Source organism: Callithrix jacchus, chromosome 19, assembly GCF_049354715.1.
Source record: "Callithrix jacchus isolate 240 chromosome 19, calJac240_pri, whole genome shotgun sequence".
Lineage (NCBI taxonomy): Eukaryota > Metazoa > Chordata > Mammalia > Primates > Cebidae > Callithrix > Callithrix jacchus.
In genome coordinates, this window is record NC_133520.1 from 25,672,806 (window position 1) to 25,694,042 (window position 21,237).

Below are 21,237 nucleotides of genomic sequence, written 5' to 3' on the forward strand. Positions count from 1 at the left end.
CTCTGTTGTCATCCATGTAAAATAATGCATTATGAGATACTACTTGCAAACCACATAACCCCAAATCAAAAAACGTACTGCAGATACATGCAAATAAAAAGTAAGAAATTAAAACAGACCACTAGAGAAAATCACCGTAACTTAAAGGTAGACAGAAAGGAAAGAAAGAAGGAAGAAAAGACCATAAAACAACCAGAAAACAAATAACAAAGTGGCAGGAATAAGTCTTTATTTATCAATAGTAACATCGAATATAAGTGGCCTAAACTCTCTAAACAAACGACATAGAGTGGCTGAATAGATTAATAAAACAAGTCCCAACATTCTGTTGTTTAGGAGAAACATTCTTCACTTGTAAATACACAAATAGATCGAAAATAAGAGATGGAAAATTATGATTTATGTAGATGTAAACCTAAAAAGAGCAGTATTAACTATACTTATATCACACAAGGTATATTTTAACACAAAAATCAATAAAAGAGACATAGATGGTCTCTATGTAATGATAAAAGAGTCAATTCAGCAAGAGGATATAACAATTGTAAATATATGTGCACCTATATTTGAACACCCAGATATATAAAGCAAATATTATTAGAGATAAAGAGAGAGGTAGACCTCAATACAATAATAGTTGGAGAATTCAACATCCTACTTTCAGCATTAGGCAGATCATCCGGGAAGAAAATCAACAAAGAAACATTGGTCTTAATTTGCCTTGTAGACCAAATGGACCTAATAGACATTTATAGAACCATTCAACCAATGGCTAAAGAATATACATTTGACTCCTCAGCCCCGGGATCATTCTCAAGGATATGCCATATGTTATGCTATAAAACAAATCTTAGAAAATTTTTTAAAAAATCAACTATTTTCTTTGACCACAGTATAACTAGAAATCAGTAACGAGAATAATTGTGGAAACTATATGAACTCATGGAGAGTAAACAATATAGTCCTCAATTATCACTGAGTCAGTGAAGAAATTACTAAGGAAATTCTCAAAACAAATGAAAATGGAAACACAACAAACCAAGTCCTATGTGATACAGTGAAAGCAGTACTAAGAGAAAAGTTTGTAGCAGTAAGCCCCTACATTAAAAAGTTTCAAATAACGTAATGATACATCTTAAAGAACTGGAAAAGCAAAAGCAAACCAAACTGTAAATTAGTAGAAGAAAATAAACAATAAAGATTGAAGTAAATATAAGTGAAATTGAAATAAAAGATGCAAAGCATCAGTGAAATAAAATGTTGTTATTTTACTTTTAAAAGATAAAATTGACAGGCTGGGCACAGTGGCTCGTGCCTGTAATCCCTGTCCTCTGGGAGGCTGAGGCGCGCAGATTACCTAAGGGCAGGAGTTCAAGACCAGCCTGGCCAATATGGTGAAACCCTATTTATAATAAAAATAGAAAAAAAAATAGCCAGGCATGGTGGCATGCACCTGCCATCCCAGCTACTTGGGAGGCTGAGGCAGGAGAATGGCTTGAACCTGGGAAGCAGATGTTGCAGTGAGCTGATATCGTGTCATTGCACTCTAGCCTGCGTATTGCAGTAAGACTCCGTCTCAAAAAGAGGGGAAAAAAAGATGAAATTGACAAGCCTTGAGCCAGACTAAGGAAAAAAACAATGGAGACCCAAGTAAATACCATCAGAGATGAAAAAGGAGACATTGCCACTGTGATACTGCAGAAATTTTAAAGATTATCAGATGCTACTATGAGCAGGTATATGCCAACAAATCAGAAAACTCAGAAGAAATCGATAAATTCCTAGATACATGCAACCTATCAAGATTGTAAAATGTATCTTGCAAGAGCTGTTAAATAAATGCAAGTCTTTAGATAAGGGGTTAAAATTTTCTCTGTATTTTGTTTATTGTGGGACTTTTAGTAATCTAAATTGTATTTCTGTATGGTTGAGGTATATTTCCTACAGGAGAAACAGACTAACTGTATATATCTCTGAAGGTCTTCTTAGGTTTCCATGGTATTATTCATTGTTATGTCCATCGAATGCTTGAAACAGTCCTACCAGTGGTTCCTGGCTACTTGTTTGACTAAGCCACAAAGGCCCCTGATCCATAGATGTAAGGATATATTTTTAGGTTGATGCCTATTTGGCTACATTGTGTAGTCTTGGTTTACTGGTGCTGATCAACTCAGTTTGTATGTTTCTTTTGTTATCTAAATGTAGATGGTCCTTTATACCTGGCTAGAGAATTATGACTTATGCATCTTATGGTGGTTACCTTAAAATTAGAATAAACGTGAGCTGTAGTCTGGGGCTGACTTTTCTCAGTCCTCTCTCTACATTTTGAGTTGATGATGGCACCCTGGGAAGGCCTAAGGAATACAATGTTAATCAAATAATTAATCAGACTTTGCTCACATAAGAATTAGTCCTATTAAGCAGAAGTATTTTAAATAGCTATGAAAATGACCTTTATTTTATATCATTTTAAACACACATTCAAAAAGCTTCTACCCCACCACCCTCTTTTATTGTGTATGTTTATTTAGGTTTTTGGTTTTTTTTTTGGCTTGACAGCATGCAAGTTTCTAGAAATTTTGGTTATACTTTCTTTACCTTACTTAACTTACTGGTAAATTATTGCTTACTGGGTAGTACATGCAAGTCCGGTACAATATCTTAGCTACTAGTTATAGATTAAAAAGGAAAAAGCAATCATGGCAGAGAAAGTGTATAGGACACCTTAGGAAATTATGAACTCTTTTGAGCAGTTAATGTTTGCACAAGGAGAGTTTGTACTGGTACTCCCTTCCACTTATTTATGCTTCATAGTTGGCTTTAAAAATCATCTCAAGGAAAACATTATCTCTTGACTAGAAAAAGGAAAAAACAGCTGGAAGAGAGGTGACTCACATTCAGTTTACCAGCTGGCCAGACCACGGGGTGCCTGAGGATCCTCACCTGCTCCTCAAACTGAGAAGGAGAGTGAACGCCTTCAGCAATTTCTTCAGTGGCCCCATTGTGGTGCACTGCAGGTACGGGGAAAATAAACAAGCAAACAAACAAAAAGCTCCAACAGAATCCACCTGCCTAGGACTGATAGAGACGTCTCTCCCTTTGGCAATTGCTATTTTGGAAAACAACCTATGTGTGAAACTTAGATTCTTATCTCTGACAGCTTTTCCATTCGCTTCTCTGCCATGATCATGCCTTCACTTTTTTTTGCTTGGTTCGCCAGTGCTGGTGTTGGGCGCACAGGCACCTATATTGGAATTGATGCCATGCTAGAAGGCCTGGAAGCTGAGAACAAAGTGGATGTTTATGGTTATGTTGTCAAGCTAAGGCGACAGAGATGCCTGATGGTTCAAGTAGAGGTATGTTCTAACCTTTAGTGATTATTCTTACTGTTGTTTTTTGGACTTCAGTCTTTTCTGAGTGATAATAATGATCTTTAGAAAAATCCAAATTCTTCACAGCTTCAAACAGTAGATGATTTCCTGAAAACTAAAACATGTGGTAATCACCAGAAATACTTAGAAGCATTTTCATTAGTGGCTAAAAGTACTGTGGAAGAAAGATGACTGGCCTGGTGAAGTGGCTCACGCCTATAATCCCAGCCCTTTGGGAGGCCAAGGTGGGCAGATTACCTGAGGTCAGAAGTGATAGACCAGCTTTGCCAACATGGTGAAACCCTGTCTCTACTAAATATACAAAAATTAGTCAGGCATGGTGGTTGGTGCCTGTAGTCCCAGCTACTTGGGAGGCTGAGACAGGAGAATCACTTGAATCCAGGAGGCAGAGGTTGCAGTGAGCTGAGATCATTCCACTGCACTCCAGCCTGGGCAGCAGAGTGAGACTCCATCTGGGAAAGAAAAAAAAAAAGAAAGATGACCACAACAAATATATGTTTTAAAATAATGGGCTGGGAGTGGTGGCTCACACCTTTAATCCCAGCACTTTAGAAGGTCGAGAAAGGTTGATCACCTGAGGTCAGGAGTTCAAGACTGGCCAGATCAACAGGGAGAAACTCTGTCTCTACTAAAAATACAAAATCATCTGGGCATGATGGGGCATGCCTGTAATCCCAGCTATGTGGGAGGCTGAGACAGGAGAATAGATTGACTTCGGAAGGCAGAGGTTGAGGTGGGGCAAGATTGCGCCATTGCACTCCAGCCTGGTCAACAAGAGCAAAACTCCATCTCAAAAACAAAGAAAGAAAGAAACAAATAAATAAATAAAACAATGAATTGCCATTAACAAATATCAGACTGGCAAAAAAAAAGTAAAAAACTGAAAACAGATTTGGCAGCATCTCATAAAATTAAGATGTAGAGACAGAATAGTATAGTGGTTAACAGCCTGGGTTTAGAAACTACACTTTAGGGTTTCAAATCCTGATTTTAATTATTAATACAATGGTGAGTGGTATGATTTATTAAGTATTTTTAGTCCGTCTGTGCCTCAGTTAAGTCATCTGTAAAATAGAGGCAATGGGATGGTATTACCTCATAGACTTATAATCCAAAAGTAATACAAGTTAAGCACTTAAACAAGTCCCTGGCACATGCCATGCCTTAGGTGATAGTAAGTGATGGTTATTACTGAAAATGTCTGTATCTGACCCAGTAAAATCACATACATGCATATACCCAAGAGAAGCATACAACTAGAAACACTTGCAAAAATGTGCATTGGATTTTGCATTGTCAAAATAGCACACACACAAAAAAGTGAAATATATATTAATGGGAGAATGGAAACACCATATATATGTATCAGTAGGGGAATAGGAAAACAGAATGTGGACCTGTGAACTGTGTGTACAATAAATACTATGTTGTAGTGGAAAGCAATAATCTAGGTTTGTGTTGGTCTATTTTGAGAGGTGCTCAGATGAAAACAATGAATCAGTAAAGTTGCCACATGAAACATTCAAGATACAATTTATGTGATTTTTTTAAACACAAAAAATACGATTCTCATAATTATAGATACATAGATATTAGAGTAGAAATATAAAAACAAATTGTTAGCCAGGTCAAAAGAAATTATTTACAGTGGAAAATACAGTGGAAAGATGCAGCCAAACTCAGGAAACTGAAGATGGTGAATTGAGAGGGTTCTCAGAAGTATGTCATTTCCTTGCAACTACTGGATTCAAACAAAATAAGCAGTTAAGAGTTGTTACATCTGGGCTTGGCATATTGGATTTAAAAAAAGTAATTTTCTTTATTTTAAGAGTTCTAGAAACTGTTTAAAAAGGTTTTCTATGAAATTACAATTTGCTTTTTTTCCTCTTGAATATACTGTGAAGTTTATTATAGTTTTACTTATCAGTCATTTGGCTTACTGACCTAATAATCATCACTGAAGGAAGTAACATACAACGTTCTTTAGTTTTTAGGAATAAAAGTTGTTCAGTATAGAGTACATGGATAATCTATTTGTAAAGTAATTTTTTCTGAGAAAAATTCTGAAATGGATTTTGCTCATATTCCAGAAGGTTTTGAGAGTGAACTTCCAGAATATTTCACTGTTATGTATATCGATTTACTTTGCCATGAATTGTCCCGATATGAGAAAAACTATGGGAAATGTATATTTTATTTAAATATGACTTGTAGAACTCTAGATTATCAGTTAATTATGTGTATTTTTTCTTAAAATGGTAGGCCCAGTACATCTTGATTCATCAGGCTTTGGTAGAATACAATCAGTTTGGAGAAACAGAGGTGAATTTGTCTGAATTACATCCCTATCTACATAACATGAAGAAAAGAGATCCACCCAGTGAGCCATCTCCACTAGAGGCTGAATTCCAGGTAATGAGTGACAACAATAATAATAAATTTTATTGAGTGTCGTCCACTTTCTAGGTATTTGCTGTGCACTTGTCATAGTGCTAGCATTTGGTCCTCACCATAACCAGTGGAGCAAGAATGAGAAAACTGGGACACAGAGAGTGAAGAGAAATGCCTGAATCCATACAACTATTATATAGGATATCTATTTCAACCCAGAAATCTGATTCTGCTGCTAACCCTTTAACCATTTCCCATTAAGCCGGTATAAAATAAAGTGTCAAAATAATAGTATATAACCACAAAACTGGTCTGCCAAAGGCAATGTAGCATATCACCTTTAAAAATTGTATCTGGTTTTGGTTTGTGAAGGAAATCATTAGAGGAGTTTATGACTGCTTAGGAAGTTGAACTGGCTGGAGCTGGTAGACAGACAGTAAAGGATAAGTACATGTGTCCTAACCTATTTATTAGGCAATTATTCTGACAGCTTACCTAGCATGTAGTTTGCTGTAATTTCAGAGAGTTGGCCTAGCTGTCCTCAAATTGCTCAGTTGTCAAAAAAATGTTTTATGTTGTTTTTGTTCCACCTATGATTTCCAGTTTACTGAGACTTTCTGTAACGTACCAAACTGGTAAATTCGGAGTTTCTAAAGACCAGGAGTGTGTTTTTAATCAGATGCAGAACCATTTAATGTTTAGGATCAAAGGGGTTAAGGTGGGGGTAGAGGCGGAACATGCAGCAATCCCCAAGTGACTCAATCCCCCAGAAGACCTGTACTTATAGTGGGAGAACTAGCAGGCACAGGGTAGTCTCAAAGAGAGTCATGTTTGATTGTTTTTTTCTTGCTTTTCTAGCTGATAAATTAACCATACTCAATATACCTGCCCTACTAATCCACATAAACACATATGCTCTTTGGAGACAGTTATACATTTAAGTTAAACCTTCTTATAAATGTTTATTTACTATAGGAAAGACCAACATTGTTTTTTTCACTAAACAAATATACTTGAGTTTCTGCTCTGTGCCAAGTATGGAATCATAGGCACAACAGTCAAAATGATCTGCGAGTGGACATGGGAAGAAGGATGAGAGGATGTGATCCAGATCACAGATGGAAGCAGTGAAATTATTCCATTTAAGCAGACAGGAAGACATGATGAGGGCAGAGATGGAAGGTGGTTGCTAAATTTGCTGTTGGGAAGTTGAGGCAACTCCTGCCTGACAATCTTTCATTTTTCAAAAAAAAAAAAAAAAAACCAGGCTAGATCATCAATTTAGAGTTGAGAGATAGAGGAGTGAGTTGGGCAAGAAAGAACTCAATGCTTGAGGAAGGGAAAAGGTATGAACTAGTTATCTCAAAGCAGAAAAGCAGAGGCAGGAAGATTGCCAGAAATTACTGTTTGATCACCTAAAATTTATGGTCCTGAGTTTAAAGAGGAGTTAGTCTGTTGGTTGGATTGTTTTCTATAGCAGCATTGAGATTTTTGGGGGTAGAAGCTGTGTATGAAAATAGTTGAGTTAAACCTGTCTAGATATTTAAAAGTGACTATTTGAAAGTAATGATGCAAAGGCGTTGAGGGTGTTTACAAATGAATGATGACTGCGGTGGAAAATAAAAAGCAAATTGGCCACGTGAAAGAGGTGAGAGAAAGTAGAAAGGTTAAGTTGGAGATTTTGTTAGAATTACAGATTGCTGAGTTGAATGCACCAGAATAAATGACTAGGAATAACAGGGATGATTTTCAATAACCAAGTTATGATTTTAGAGGTGATGCAGTATTTGGGATGAAACCTACAAAGGTTGAATGATGAAAGTGGATGACTGGGAAGTGGAGGAAAAGTCATGGCAGGTGAAGGAGCTAAGAAATGAGACTTGAGTGTTGGATAGATCATTCTTCTCAACGTTGAATTAACCAAAAATGATGACAGACCTCAGAAGGAAGAGCACATACTTAGCCAAGTCTAAAAGTAAATGCGATGGAGTGTTTCCAGAATCAATACCTGACACTTCCAAGTGAAGGGCACTGGATAGAAGGTAGTGTAGTATGATAGCAGGAAAATCAAAGTGGTTGGTTTATTTGAAAGAGAATGAGTAGAAATGATTTGCAAGTAGAATCAGGGAGCAGGGAAACCCACATCTTTTCTTAAAGCTGTGAGGTAAATGGAGCATTAGGGGGAAGGTCAACTTTTTCTTAAAAGGACTGCTGAGTTCTTTATGGTGTCCTCAGCTGACATCCAGGTTTCAACTGGTGGAAGAAAAAGGTGAAGTGACTGTTGGGAGAAGATGATTAGGATAAATGGGGGTTCACAGATGACAGACTATGGGCATTGGAGGACAGGGAGTGAGGCATTGATTGGTAAGATGGAAGAGACTGGGTTGTATCTGAGGATACAAGTAATCATTCAAGGGTAAAAATCTGGGTAATCTGGATGCACTGGGAAGCTTAGACTTGTGATGGCAAATAAATCAGGCAGAGATTTAAGAGTGACAGATCCTTTGTGTCTTAGATGAGGATGAGCCATTAGTTTCACCTATACTCCTGAGTATTGCTACTCAGGTGACCCAGGGCAGAGGCTGCCTGGGTCACTAGACTCACAAGAGCGCAAAGTGTTGTGATGCTTTCCAAAACATCTGGTCTTTCATGCAGTCCATGGTGGGGCTCAAGGGGTCTGAAATTCAATGGTAATATTTTCTTTCATTCAGTTACATAGCTATAAATGGGGTTTGAAACAGAGTGGCATATTTAGTATGAATGAGGGTACCATAATGAAAAAATATATATCTATATACACACACACATATATACATGCATGTGTGTGTATATAGAATCTTACTGAATTATACACGAGGAGCTTTCTCAGTTTCAGTTATTTTTAACACTAAATATTATTATTAAATATTATTCATTTGACAAATATTTAAGGATTAGTGGAGAGGAAAGAATGTAGGAAGGGAGGTCTTCCAGAAGAAATTGACATTTAAACTGATACCTATAGGGTAAGAAAAGTCATCACAGAAACCCAAAGGGGAAGGGGTAGTTCAAACAAGCAAGCAAGCGAGAAGGAAGGAAGGAAGGGAGGAAGGAAGGAAGGAAGAAGAAAAAAGAAAAAAAAACATGTTTATCTGCCAAGACTGAAAGAACAGCTTGGCCCTTCCAAGAACTGAGGAAGCTTGTTTGGCAGAAGTATGGAGGACCTAGTTGGGGTAAGGCTGCAGACATAGGGCATATCACTAAAGACTTTTTATACTATTTTGAGGAGGGTTGTTGTTTTCTTTGCTTTCTTTCTTTTTTTTTTTGAAACAGTGTCTCGCACTGTCACCCAGGCTGTAGTGCAGTGACACAATCCTGTCTCACTGCAATCTCTGCCTCCTGGGTTCAAATAATCCTCCTGCCTCAGCCGCCCAAGTAGCTGGGAGTACAGGCATGTTCTCCTATGCCCAGCTAATTTTTTTGTATTTTTAGTAGAGATGGGGTTGCACCACGTTGGCCAGGATGGTCTTGATCTCCTGACCTCGTGATCTGCCTGCCTTGGCCTCCCAAAGTGCTGGGATGACAGGCACGAGCCACTGCGTTGTTTTCTCATAGTGATGGAATGCTGTTGATCTTCAGAAGAGCATTTTCTGTTTTGTGTTATGTTTTAGAAAGATTAGAGCAAGCCAGATTGAAGACAAAGGGCCCATTTAAGAAATTGTTGACGTTTTACAAGTGAGAAATTAAATAGGAGGAAAGAAAACTAAAAGGGTTTGTGAGCCTCATCTGTATGATAGATCTTTTCTACTGATTAGTAACTGTGGGTGACAGGAGAAGCAATCTGGAAGGTGTAAACAAATTAAGAATCAACTTTCAAAACACGTGCCGAGTCTCCTATGAATGTGATATCTGCTGAATTTATTTCTGATAACTTAACTTACCATTGCTTTTGCAATATGGATCAACATCAGTCTAGTGCTTTGACTTATATAAGAAGAAATGATACTATTTTTCTATCAAGCAGCTCTTAAGAAGGAGACATAGTCTCTTACATATGTATATCACTTGATCACACTCACCCTGTCAAAAGAATTAAATGCCGCAATTACAAGAAAAAAAATCAGAGACAAACTGAAAAATTATAAGCTCTAGGGAGCATATACAGATTTCACAAAAATTAATAAAATGCTTTTCCTTAGGGAGCATCTTATGACACAATAATAAACTAAGCCAATATTAACATTATAAAGGAATTTTTTATTCTTTTATTTTTTTCAGAGACTTCCTTCGTATAGGAGCTGGAGGACACAGCACATTGGAAATCAAGAAGAAAATAAAAGTAAAAACAGGAATTCTAATGTCATTCCATGTATGTAGCTTATTTTATTTTTTGTATCAGATAACATTAAGCTATTTTGGATTTGTTTAATGTGGGACACACACATACGAATGATCTTGAAGCAAGTTTTCAACATTTGGTTGTTAATAGGGAAGAAGCTAATAGGTATTGAAATGTGAGTTATTGCAAGGACTTAACAATCCTATTTACAATGGGCTTTGGAGAGTAGACTGTATTCAGTGTTTTCTTTTTACCAATTATTTCAAAAATGGGTTGTCATAAATGTGATATATTTGAAGCTGGGAGAATAATGACCAAGTCCCTTTTATCAGTTCTCTTTCATTTTTAGTTTATTTCAGTTATTTACTCCAGGGTAATTGGCAAATAGTAAAAATTACATCCATTTGTTCTCTTTATGCTTCCTTTTTATTCCTTGTACCTAGGTGGCTGAAAATAGGGGGAAAATATAAACTGTTCACCATCAAATTTAACAGATCAAAATCTGCACAGTTTTTAAGACTTGAATTCTACCATTTAAGCATATTTAAATGATCATATATGGTAATTTTATTCATCTGTATACACTAAAATTTGCATGGATAAAATATAACCGAAACTGATAAACTAGAGGACTAAATAAATCATATCAGTGTATGGTTAACCTAGTTAATTTTCACGGAAGTCTTTATGAATGTAGTTTAAAATATGGAATTGATAGTGATATGTTTAATCACATCATTTGAACAAGTTATTATAAATTAAAGAAATTGAGGAATAGTGAGAAATTATGGACCGAATACATTTTTTGGACTGAATAATAATTATCTAAGATATCTACATAAGATTATTAATTTAATGTTAATGGAGTATAACCGAAAGAAAAAAATCTAAGCTATGTATTTTGTAACATATCAAGCAGAATTATAATAGTCCATGGGAAATTAAAATATACGTATCAAAGATTAAATAATCGTATGTAATGTCTATTTGTGGTTTGACATGGAATTATGTTCGGGTTTTTCCCTAAAATCCTTTCTCTTAGACTTTTGTTGTATAATCCGTTTATCAATGAGTACTAAGTTTTACATAGAATCTTATTTAATGTAGATCAATAATTTCCATTATGCAATCTGTCTATTTTGAAGTACTTTCAGGCTGGGCGCAGTGGCTCATGCCTGTAATCCCAGCACTTTGGGAGGCTGAGGTGGGCGGATCACAAGGTCAGGAAATCGAGACCATCCTGGCCAACATGGTGAAACCCCGTTCTACTAAAAATACAAAAAAAAAAAAAAAATTAGTTGGGCATGGTGGCACGTGCCTGTAATCCCAGCTACTCAGGAGGCTGAGGCAGGAGAATTTCTTGAACCCAGGAGGCGGAGGTTGCAGTGAGCCGAGATTGCGCTACTGCACTCCAGTCTGGCGCCTGGCGACGGAGTGAGACTCTGTCTCAAAAAAACAAAACAAAACAAAAAAAAACTTTTAAATGTCCACATGATAACAAAGAAGAAATCTGATTTTTTTTTAAAAGGAGGCTTACTACTGGCATCTTATTTTACATAGATGACTTCAACAGAGTGCCACTTAAACATGAGCTGGAAATGAGTAAAGAGAGTGAGCATGATTCAGATGAATCCTCTGATGATGACAGTGACTCAGAGGAAGCAAGCAAATACATCAATGCATCCTTTATCATGGTAGGTACTTACACTGCCAAAATCCAAGATCCAACCCTTTTAAAATCCCGTCTATGTTATTACGGCCATTCATTAAGTGATTTTATAAAACAGTAATGAGCTTAGTCATAACTTGTAGATTGACATGAGAGTTTCTATTTTAATGCTACATTTTAACTTACTGAAAGATTTCAAAATACTAAAGCCTAATATCCTGATACAAAATAAGGCAATGTTATTGGTTATATTTTATGACAAATAAAGCTATGAGTACATCAATTTTAAATATAGTAAAATTTGAGCAAATACAAGTATTTCAAAGTATTTATACCTACTCAGATACCCAAATTGTAGACAAAGCCAAATTTGTATATTTGTATAGTTAGAAACTTTTCATTCAGATTAACTGAATTATTAGCTGAGTCTGTGTTACATATTTTTTAAAAAATTAACTGAGAATTCAATCAATAAACTTTAGCCATTTATTAAATACTTACTGTTTATACACTAAGTTGGATATACTTATTTTTCAAAATTTCCTAAAGCACACATTCATAAAATATTAGTTTAAGAGATATTAGTAAGAATGTAAAGATACTAATTAAAATTAGTATAGATATGACAAAGGTAATTTGAAATGCTTAAGTAATTCCTTTTTACAATCACACTAACCTTTATAGAGAAACAAAAAGGTGTGTCTGGGTGTGGTGGTTCATGTCTGTAATCCCAGCACTCTGGGAGGTGAGGTGGGTGGATGATATGAGATTAGGAGTTCAAGACCAGTGGCCAACATGGCAAAACCCTGTCTCTACTAAAAATACAAAAATTAGCCAGGCATGGCGGTGAATACCTGTAACCCCAGCTACTTGGGAGGCTGAGGCAAGAGAATTGCTCCAACCCAGGAGGTACAGGTTGCAGGGAGCCACGATTGCATTACTGCACTCCAGCCTGGGCAGCAGAGTCAGACTCCATCTCCAAAAATATAAAAAAAGAAAAGAAAAGAAAAAAGGTGTTTCTCTTTTGTGGAAAGGAAAATTTGTTTCCACAAGATATGCTGTAATCTTGATTTCACATTATTAGCTAAGAATTATTATTATCTGTATAATTATTTTACAGATAGCTATTACATTGTTTCTTAGACGTAAGACTCTTACTATTTGTATGTAACAGCACTGATAGCAAACTAAGTGACTATATTTCCAAATGGTTATTTTAAGAATCTACTTAGCTCTCTTCAGTAGTAACAAAGCCCCACCCACTTTTGTTTAAAAAGAGTTATTGGAAACCTGAAGTGATGATTGCTGCTCAGGGACCGCTAAAGGAGACCATTGGTGACTTTTGGCAGATGATCTTCCAAAGAAAAGTCAAAGCTATAGTTATGCTGACAGAACTGAAACATGGAGACCAGGTTTGTACTTTTGAGGATTTGTTTTGAGTCTCTCTGTCATAAAACTTCATTCTCCAGTCTTGGATTGCTTGCAGGATCGCCATGCCTACGTCTTTTTTGATCCCTCCGTCACACAGTTCTGTCTGCTCAGTCTCACCCCATTCCCTGGTGCTGGCCTCCATCAGCTGTGTCTGGATTCTGACAGTCTGTCCTGCCACTGCCTGCAGCCTTGCATGTCACTCAGAGATTAGCCAGGACACGGCAACGCCAGTGCCACGGTGCATAACCGCTACGTTTTCACTCTTTTCTCCCCATTTTCTCAAGATAAAAACCAAGCTCTTTCTGTGATGTCTAACACCCTCGATGATCAACCCCTCGTGTGTCTTTCATCTTACTCTCATTTTTATGTTTTCCATCCTCTCCACTCTGGACAAGCAGGTTTAGTGCCCACGTCTAAACACACAATTTTCATTGTTATCACCGAATCTAAACTTATTGATATTCCATGTAACTAAATGTGTGCTCTCTTCCAATTTTGACCCAATTCTTTTAATAAGACAAGCCTGAAAAATTATTTATGTCCTCCCTTCTTTATTCCCATAAAACTTATTGCCATAAAATTCTATAGTTAAAGGTGAATCTAAAATATAATTGGATTTTTTTACTTAATGCTTTTGATAGATATTTTATCCTTTTCTTAGTGTTTTCAGTTACAGTTAACTTTTCCCTTCTGGTAGGTCTCACTCAGCTTTAGCACCGACCACATTATCTGACATATGTTCAAGCTTATTCAATAAATAACCTCCTAAGTATGCAAAAAATTTATGATTTATTACATCCCTCTCTCTCCCCCCAAATGCACTCTCTCTCACTCTCACCTGGTCCCCTTCCCCTGTACATAGAAAGTTGCTTTTAATTTTTTTTTTTAAAGGAATATACATCCAGATTTCTAGCATGGAATTCCCAGTCTTTTTCTTCATTCAAATTGTGGAAGCTGGGAAACAGGATGGGAGTGGAGGCAGAAATGCCTATCTTTGTCTGCAACTGTGGGGTCGTAGTTGGTGGACAACAGTTTGTTGAGAGAAGAAATGCTTTTGTAATTCACCTACTCTTCAGTCTGACCCTTTGCTTAGATATGCAGACAAAATATATAAAGCTGCTCATGGTGTTGGTCAACAAGATGACAGAGACAAAGTTCCAAAAGATGCAGCCTTCTTCCTCAAGAACCACTGAAGGGACAGTGGGACCTTAGTTACTGAAAGGGTCGTGAATAACGTTGACTCACGCCAGCCATAAATACTGAAGACGTGATGATAAGCATGTGGAAAGTGGGAGCAAACCCCAAAGACCTACACTAAAGAAGACAGCTGTTGCGGGGGTGCCAGCCACCTCAATGGTGCTCAGCTTCCTTTTTCTTTCTTACACAAGGAAATACCACATATTTATTAAATGAATCTCCAACTCTTAAACTAGATTGTGGATTTTTATAAGCAGGTTTCAATCTTAGAACACAAAAGTTTTCATTTAATAGAAAAGAGACACAGACGGAAAAGGGGAAAGAAAGAAAGGGAGAAAGAGGGAGACTGATCCTTTGTGTACCTTAAATAGCAAACAGAAATTGTTGAATCATCTTCTTTTATCTAGGAACTCTGTGCTCAGTACTGGGGAGAAGGAAAGCAAACGTATGGAGATATCGAAGTTGACCTGAAAGACACAAACAAATCGTCAACTTATACCCTTCATGTCTTTGAACTGAGACATTCCAAGGTATGAAAACAATTTCAGGAGTATGTTTCTTTCATATAATGGATCCAGCAGCAAAACGAATATAAATTACTCTATCCAAGCAAGGCCGTCCTGTAAACCGTTTCAGAATAACAGTTTTAAATTATTTAAGTAAAAGTAACTGTGAAGAAAATACGGCTATCAAATTATAAAATGAGCTGACCTTCACTACAGTTAATGCTCTCCTCAATTCTGATTTTAGAGGAAAGACCCTCGAACTGTGTACCAGTACCAATATACTAACTGGAGTGCAGAACAACTTCCTGCAGAACCCAAGGAATTAGTCTCTATGATTCAGGTCCTCAAACAAAAACTTCCTCAGAAGAATTCCTGTGAAGGGAACAAGTATCACAAGAATGCACCTCTCCTCATTCACTGCAGGTGGGTGGCATTTGGTAGAATGTACTCTAAAAATCATAACGCTTGACTCCTCGGTTCATGTGCTCCTTGTCTATTTATCCTTACATATAAAACACATAGTCACAGTAAAAATTTCTTACCTTGCTTATGTTTCCACAGCACAACTGTCACAAACTATAATAAAAAATATAATAGAAGTGATTCTATTATGCAGTATTTTTAAGTTGTGTCTTTAGATACTTGGTGTCATGTCATCTTTGATTCCTTCATACCTAACATTGAACCGGAAATGTCATTTGGTGTGAATGAATTAACGAATGGAAGGGTGTGTGAACAGATAGGTAGATGAATATCACATTACACATATACTCATATACATTGATCTACCCTATTAAGTGTCACAAAGGCACCTAATATGTTTAATGAACACAAAGGTCATTAACCATAATTTAAATATTAACTCTAATCACAAAGCTTAACAATTTTGATTCGAAACTCATGATTTAGTTTTCTAAACCAAAGGGGCAATGATTGTGATAAATCAATAATACTACTAGATTTTATTAGTTCCTTCATCTGTGATAGATGCTTAAATATCCACCTTAAATAAGCAATATAATTAAAGGAAAAATTTATAATATAAAAGTTTACATGAAAAAGAATATTGAAGTAAATGAGAAATGAAAACTAGTAAAGTAAAATGAGAAATGTTAATCTAGTGAAAAACTTTTAGAATTCTTGAAGAAGTCTAATTGTTATTATTGGAATTACATACACTAGAATCAAGGCTTTAGAAATATACAAATTTTCAGCTTTTCCTTGAATTTTTGAAGGCAAAATTTATGTGAAAAGAAAGCTGAGGAAGGTAAGTTTACACTGTAAAACTATATATGTTTCCCACACACAAAAGTATATATGTTTCTTAGAATATGACTGAATACCCACTACACGCTTTTTTTAAATTTATGGTCAATAACTGAAGTGCCCTGCTGATAACATACTGTTCAAGTTGACTCTTTATGATAATGCTTTATGCTTCTCATTGTTTGGTAAACTACTTGTTCACCCTCTTTTTTAATGAATAGTTCTACAAAGTGTCAGTTTTCTACTGCCGCAGAAGTAGAAACATTCGTAAAACATGGTAGAGAAGCCGAAGAGAGAAGCAGCAGCGTATGTTCTAGTAATTTACAAAATCTAAGCTCTAATATTTCCGGTTACGTCAGCTTCAAGCTATACCTTTCTCTTCCCCAAATCTTGGTTTCCTTATCTGTCAAATTGGCATTCTGATATTGGTTTCAACAACTTCAGATGTAAATAAAAATGCACTAAAATCCATAAAATACTCAATAAGAGAAAATATATTTTTAAACCCTGAGACAAATATGCTTTCAATTACAGGATTATCATACCCCTAAATTGAAAACGTTTACCTAAAATTGCATTTAGCATAAATAATTTGTTTTGTGAAAGAGTTTGGAATAAAATAATTATGATAAACATGAAGTAAAAAATATCTTCTCTCTATTCCTATTTTTAATTCTAGTATCACCTTTTTTTGTAACAAGTAAGATTATTTTCTATCTTTTCTTTCTTTTATAGGGATGGATCTCAGCAAACGGGAATATTTTGTGCTTTGTTAAATCTCTTAGAAAGTGCGGAAACAGAAGAGGTAGTGGACGTATTTCAAGTGGTAAAAGCTCTACGCAAAGCTAGGCCAGGCATGATTTCCACATTCGTAAGTATACTCAACCATTGCTTTTAACATACCTTGGATTTGATTTTTTTCTTTTTGATGGTTTCCATTTTTTTCTCCTCTTCTTTCCTCTCTTTTGTCCTTCTTCCCCCTTTCCTTTTCTCTCCTCTATTTTCTTTTCCTATTTTTTCTCTTTTCTACTTTTGCATAATAATTCATATTGAATTATTGTCAGTCTAAATAAAGAGCCTTAATTAAAGTTTACTAACACTTTGTTGTGACAGTTCATGAAGAGTCTTTCTTAAATGCTCACGAATTTCTAAATTTTCTTTCCTTCAATCCTATATCTATTTGTGCTGTGTAACAAACCACCCCCAAATTTAAGGGTCTAAACAAGTAACATTTATTATTATTCAGTAGTCTAGTGGTCTGCTGGAATGTTCTGCTGATGCCCTCAGGCTTAGCCAATAGAGACCAGGCTGACTCACATGTCTGCATTCAGCTGATGTGTGTCCTGTGGTTTGGCTGGTGTAGCATGACCTACACTGCCAGTAGGCTGGCATGTGGCTGCCATTTAGCTATGGTGACAACAGTGAGCAGGCCACATGTCCTTACTCTTCCACAAGACTAGCCAAGACTTATTCACATTAAAACAGCAAGTTCCACAAGGGAAAGAAAACTTTCGTGAGACCACTGGCCCAGGCTTGAAAGTGACAGAGATATCTTCTTCTGCATATTATTAGCTAAAGAAATCATAAAGCCAGTCCAGGGATAGGGAAAAGACTCCACTCCTTGAGAGGGTCTGCAAATTCACATTGCAAAGAAATGTGGAAACAGGAAGGAAAATGTGGTATAGCCTGTATGTGGTAGTAACTGCAGATGGTCATCTGGGAATTAATCATTCTTCACAATGTAAACTTAATTACTCACTGAAATATAAAGCTTTTAATCACATATGACATTGAGATTTCCTATCTTGATTTTTAAAAATGTATCAAATGTTTCCTATATGTTCTTGCCATTAAGAGACTAATTGGTGAGTATGAAGGAAAGCCAGGTATTTACTAATCAATGTAGTAAGTAAAATGACGAAGAAATTATAAGAAGAACATGAATGAGAGCATTTAATTCAATCTTTAGGAATCAAGCAGCACTTCTCTAAGCAGGTGATTCTTCCTGCTCTGATTCTTAAATGATGTGTAGGCATTAGACAGAAAAGGCTTTAGGCCCATAAAGAAACTAAATTATTTAGATTTTTTAAATGAGAACGTATCAAAGTACTTTTCTGTCATCCAGTACTTCCACAAATAAATGATTAGTCCTTGCTCACCTTTATCTGGCATAAAAAAAAATCATGTCAACTTTCTTCATGTAATTTCCCACTTAATTCCTTTACTAGGAGGAATACCAATTCCTATACGACGCCATCGCCAGCACCTACCCTGCCCAGAATGGACAAGTAAAGAAAAACAACCATCAAGAAGATAAAATTGAATTTGATAATGAAGTGGACAAAGCAAAGCAGGATGCCAATTGTGTTAATCCACTTGGTGCCCCAGAAAAGCTCCCTGAAGCAAATGAACAGGCTGCAGGTTCTGAACCCACAAGTGGCACTGAGGGGCCAGAACATTGTGTCAACGGTCCTGCAAATCCAGCTTTAAAGCAAGGTTCCTAGAAAAAGACATAAATGGGGACACTCCAGACCTCATGTTAGCTGTTATTTCTATTTTTCTAGAAGTAGGAAGTGAAAATAGGTATACAGAGGATTAATGAAGCACATTGAAGCAGTATTTGTGGAAGGGTTCTATTTTACTACTGTGGAAAAATATTTAAGATAGTTTTGCCAGAACAGTTTGTACAGACACATGCTTATTTTAAAATTTTATCTCTTATTCAGTAAAAAACAACTTCTTTGTAGTCTTTACGTGTGTATGTGTATGTGTGTGTTTGAGTGAGAGACAGAGCGAAAAAGAGAGAGATAGAGAATGCTTTCGAGTGAATCTAAAAGCTCTTGCTTTGCCTTTTTGTTTTTATGAAGAAAAAATACATTTTATATTAGAAGTGTTAACTTAGCTTGAAGGATCTGTTTTTAAAATCATAAACTGTGCGCAGACTCAATAAAAACATGTTCATTTCTAAAATGACCTCAAGATGTCCTCCTTGTTCTACTTTTATATATCTTACGTAGTTTACTATTTTACTTCTAGAAATAGTAAAAAAAAAAAAAAAAAAAATGGTATATGTGTGTGTATAGCTACTATGAAAGAGTTAACTAAATTAACATTTGGAAATCTTGTATTCCATATATTGGCATTTAGTCCAATATCTTTTTAAGCTTATTTAATTAAAAAATTTCCAGTGAGCCTATCTTGCTGTCTTCACATGGGGTTTACAGTTTTGCAACATGGATTATTCCCTGTACAATATTTAAAATTTATTGCTTGATACTTTTGACCACAAATTATATTTTGTAAAATTGAACTTAAATAAATATCATTAAAATAAACAAATATAATATGTACTAATATTCATTGTATAAAAATAGAAGCATACAATTATATTTGTTAAATATTTGTATATGAAATTCAATATAGCTATTTTAATGGAATTTTACATTGATATGAAAAATATAATATTGCATATTCATAGTTCCCATGTTAAATCCCATTCATGATTTTCGTTAAAACATTGACTTTGAATTTCTTCAATGCTTAGACTGCTTTTACTAGGAATGGATGTCAATAATCATAATAAAATTAAACCATCAGTTTTTTCTTGTTTATAATATATTGTTATAAGTTCATATATGAAACGTGTATACACCTATTGAAATACGTTATTGCAGTTATTAACATTCGTAGGGCAATTTCTCAGGTTCCAATTATCCAATAGTCTAATAATTGTTTAAGATCTAGAAAAAAAATTGAAGAATAGTGGTAGTTTTCATGAAGTAATAAAAACAACTCATTTTGGTGACTTGTGTAATAGCTTATTACCATGGTCAAATACAATATTTAGGTTGGTTTGGTTTTCTATATCTTTACACTTTTGTCTGATCTTATACGTGTTAACTATACAGCATCAATTGCTGTCCATTCAACTCATATTTATTTTGTGTCCCTACTTCTAATTTATTGTTATAACATAAAATGAATAATTAACACTTATCATATAGTTCCTTGCACTTATTTAACAGATGAAAAGAAGTAAATTTCAAAATGTAGCAACAATTTTCTAATTTATGTTAAGGTTACTTACTACAGCTTTACTTATTAATGAGAAAGGAGGATTAGAATCACCAATTGTAGGCACAAAAAATAAAGTCTGCTTTCACTTATCTCTTCAATCACTCTAACTATTATGCCTTCATTTTTATATTGATCAGTTGCCATTTTCTAGATAATGTAGTTAAAATTTGCAGTTCTCATGTTCAATATAACATTACGGTATGTGTCTATTTTATCTGTGAATTGCTTCAAAATACAAATAGCAGAAACTCTAAATAATCTACCAATAAAGTTTTTCTTCAGACGTTTCCGTTGTAACATCTTCCAAATGTGGTGGTTGTGTGTTTTAAATGTGTTTTTTACCTGACACTATCTTTTCAAAGATAAACAATACTTAGAAAATAGAACAATAATAATTTCTATTAGTTTAAGAATCAAGCTTGAAGCATTTTTTCTCTGCATATGGGAATTTGTAGTAAAGAAAGAGATAAAATAGTGGTTCAGAAATCCCATTACTTTGTGAGAGCATATATCAACCAGAAGGTGATACCCATTGTACTAGAATGTGGAATTACATGATTTTAATAGTATCTTAATATTATTAACTATGATTGATATATAAAAATACAAAATAATAGAAAAATAGTATATAATACATAATAATAATTTATATATTATTTTTATATTATTGTCTATGACTTTTGTCTTTAGAAATAATATGTGAATTATAGGACCATGTCTACGGCTATGGGTTGCATTCATGGGGATCGTTACAAGATGTAAAAGATTTCTTTGCTCAAGTTTGGCACTACCATTGCTAATCCCAGGACCCAGTCAGAAGTATCAAGCAAAAAGTTTTGACTTATAAAAGCCTGGTCCATCGTAGGGATAATGTTTTGAATCCCATTACATTTATTGGGCAGAAAGAAACTTCTAGGTTTCTTTTAAAGTTGTTTGCTTTACTTCTGGTATTAGAATTCGATGAAAATAAACTTCAGGTCCCAACTTCCT

General features: G+C 35.3%; 1 protein-coding gene and 1 long non-coding RNA gene across 7 annotated transcripts in view; one reads left to right on the forward strand and one right to left on the reverse strand.

The window, feature by feature from the left end:
* PTPRC (protein tyrosine phosphatase receptor type C) overlaps positions 1-19,140 on the forward strand; it is a 118,961-nt gene extending 99,821 nt beyond the window's left edge. For all 6 annotated transcript variants that reach the window (XM_035280563.3, XM_054248365.2, XM_054248366.2 and 3 more), the window contains 10 exons: positions 2,860-3,017; positions 3,221-3,356; positions 5,655-5,804; positions 10,041-10,131; positions 11,662-11,795; positions 13,048-13,182; positions 14,806-14,928; positions 15,149-15,327; positions 16,906-17,041; positions 18,399-19,140. In XM_035280563.3, coding sequence (XP_035136454.3) covers positions 2,860-3,017; positions 3,221-3,356; positions 5,655-5,804; positions 10,041-10,131; positions 11,662-11,795; positions 13,048-13,182; positions 14,806-14,928; positions 15,149-15,327; positions 16,906-17,041; positions 18,399-18,674 — 1,518 coding nt within the window. In that variant the 3' untranslated portion in view covers positions 18,675-19,140. The remainder of the gene's footprint in view (positions 1-2,859; positions 3,018-3,220; positions 3,357-5,654; positions 5,805-10,040; positions 10,132-11,661; positions 11,796-13,047; positions 13,183-14,805; positions 14,929-15,148; positions 15,328-16,905; positions 17,042-18,398) is intronic.
* Positions 14,758-21,237, reverse strand: part of LOC118149544 (uncharacterized) — a 204,674-nt gene continuing 198,194 nt past the window's right edge. Inside the window, exon 3 of the long non-coding RNA XR_004737098.3 lies at positions 14,758-14,865. This is a non-coding gene — a long non-coding RNA (uncharacterized LOC118149544). The remainder of the gene's footprint in view (positions 14,866-21,237) is intronic.